The sequence below is a fragment of the Aptenodytes forsteri genome, unplaced genomic scaffold, assembly GCF_000699145.1.
Source record: "Aptenodytes forsteri isolate BGI_AS27 unplaced genomic scaffold, ASM69914v1 Scaffold166, whole genome shotgun sequence".
NCBI lineage: Eukaryota > Metazoa > Chordata > Aves > Sphenisciformes > Spheniscidae > Aptenodytes > Aptenodytes forsteri.
The window spans coordinates 7,988,257-7,990,756 of NW_008796110.1; the positions used below are offsets into that span (position 1 = coordinate 7,988,257).

Consider the following 2,500-nt stretch of genomic DNA (forward strand, 5'->3'; position numbering starts at 1 on the left):
TCCAGTATTAACTTCTTACGTTAAAACGAGACCGTTTCAGAGCTTCTTTTCTTTCAATTTTCTATTTCTTTATAATCACTGGCAAAATAAATTAGAGATGAAAAAAATTCTTTTAAAATCATCTGTATTAAACACCTCTTTGACATCCTCAACTTGCCTCTATGATACTTTAGTTATAGCTTAAAGTTGGGGAATATAAAAATAAAAGTATCGATCCAAAGTGTCCTACCTGATGACATGGGAATGTTGTATTTGTCTGAATGTCTTCTTCGAATGGCTCCCACATTGGGTACACTGGCTGGGGTGATTACGGAGGGTCCCTGGGTAATTGGGGTGACTGGGGCCGTTGGTGTTGTGGGAGTTTGAGGTAAGCTCTGTGGGGATGTCTCCAACATGTTCTTAGACATGGTGACACTAGACACCAAATTGAGCTGCAGAAACCCAAAAGGAAAGTAAAGAAAAAGCAGAGAGGGAGAAGAAAAGAAAAAAAAAAAAAGACTTAAAAAGGTTTGACAAATGAGAGTGGATTCACTTCTACAGCTGTGTTGCCACTAATAAGCTGCAAAAGGAAGCAGCCAATCTCAACTAATTACAGGATGAAATTGTATCATAAGAACTCTAATTAGAGGATGCTGTTAGAGGTTATCTAATAATCTGCTGCAATGTTACTTAGGACTAACTCCTTCTAGTACTACCAGACTTCACAGAAAGTATGTTTGCCTGCAATAGAAACTAGCTGGTGATTATTTAGGTCTGTTGTAAAACAGATCTAACTCCTGCTGAAACAACAATAACAACAATAAATGTAATAAAAGATGTTAGGATTCATACAAACAAGACTTAAAGTAAGTTGCTATTCTGATGCTGCCAGAGTTGGGTTTTTTTTTTCCCCCAGTCCCAAATCTCAGCTGAGAGGCTCCAGCCAGCTGGAAAATTTTACACTGACCTTTAGTCTCCTTGCTAATTTGGTGGAATGGTAATGACATTACTACATATTCAAACAAAATTGTCTTAATTGCAAATTAGCCGGAGGAGGCTGAAAATTTTCAAATTAAATCTGATTGGAGATGGAGAGAGGGAAATGGAATTTCCTCACTAACAATCATTTGTGGCATGTGTTAACAAATATAATGAAATGTCAAGTTTGCCAATTCCTCTGGAAGTATCATTTTCAATTTATGATTACAGTGTCACTTATTGCTGATGTACCCTGGAAAGTGGGTGTCAGGGTAGAAAAAAGGAAAAAAAGGTGAGAATGTATGCAAGCTGTTTAACAGTGTGCCCTTCATTACTCCCCTCAGTAAGGCCCTGTTCCTCATTATCAAAAACTCGTATTACCTCTGTCATATTTACCATACATCTTTTGTCATAAATAGCATCCAATTAGCAGAATTTATACTCAGGGCAGCACATAAAAAGATTGCTGCCATATACTTAAATGATACTCATAAGGGGTAATCTGTAGTCATTTTCACTTTATACAGTAATTTATAGAGCTGAGCAAGAAAACTATATTAATTGTTCTTCATCTGTATGGAGCAACTGCAAGTGGCTAAAGACAGAAAATTTGGGGTTTGTGTATAATTTAGTAACACCTGCTTTTTCAAATCCCAAATACACTTCTTAAGATAAACCTCTTTTTAATGGGGAGAAAATGATGTGTACAGCATTGATTGATCTTTCTTTGTGGATTTGTTTTACACATTTAGTCAGTAGAGAGATTTGTTAGGGAAACAAAAATTAACATATGCCAGCTAATTGTTCTTCTTTCTTGGGCAGCAGCCAGAAGAAGCACATTAGCAGTCTAATAATAACGACTGGCACCCTGAAGGCATCCCCAAGTGCATCTGTTCCCAATAAACCACAGACTGTTCTTCTGCTCGTACTCTAAGCCAGCAGACTGGAATGGGAATTCTTTGTTACGTACATAAAAAAAGCTCAGATAATGCTACCAAAATGCTTTATTTAATACATTCACAAAGCTAAGAGTTTAAGCTTGTCCATGGCAAAAAGAAGTGTTTTTGAAGAGTCTGAGAGATGAAGATTTAAGTAACATATACCTTCCTTAACCATGAATTGTTAACCTTTGTTTAATATCAAAGCTTTTAAATGTGCATTTGATTTTTATAATCATTTTCTCTTACAAGCAAGCACATAAATTAGAAAAAAAAAATGTTTACTTCCACAGCATTTCATTGAAAGATACTTCAACCTATTTATTTGCCAACCAGAAAATGCAACATGAAAAAGCATAAAACAGTAAAACTTCTGGCACAGCAATCGCTTGTAGCCACAATATACGTTATAGACACATTAAAAATTACAAAAGCTGCAGAAATACTCAATCTGTATGGATGCAAACTACTATGTTTACAATGTTACGGTAACTTATTCTACTAGCCGGCAATAATAAGCATAACATGTTTGTAGGCATGTAATCAAGAACTGATAAAATAGAATTTATTATTAACTAAAGAAAAGCATGTAAAACCTAGGATGA

General features: G+C 35.4%; 1 protein-coding gene across 2 annotated transcripts in view; it reads right to left on the reverse strand.

Annotated features, from left to right (window-relative positions):
* Positions 1-2,500, reverse strand: part of FOXP2 (forkhead box P2) — a 380,382-nt gene that overhangs the window by 42,209 nt on the left and 335,673 nt on the right. For both annotated transcript variants that reach the window (XM_009286823.2, XM_009286822.1), the window contains one exon: positions 230-431. In XM_009286823.2, the coding sequence (XP_009285098.1) occupies positions 230-431 (202 nt within the window). The remainder of the gene's footprint in view (positions 1-229; positions 432-2,500) is intronic.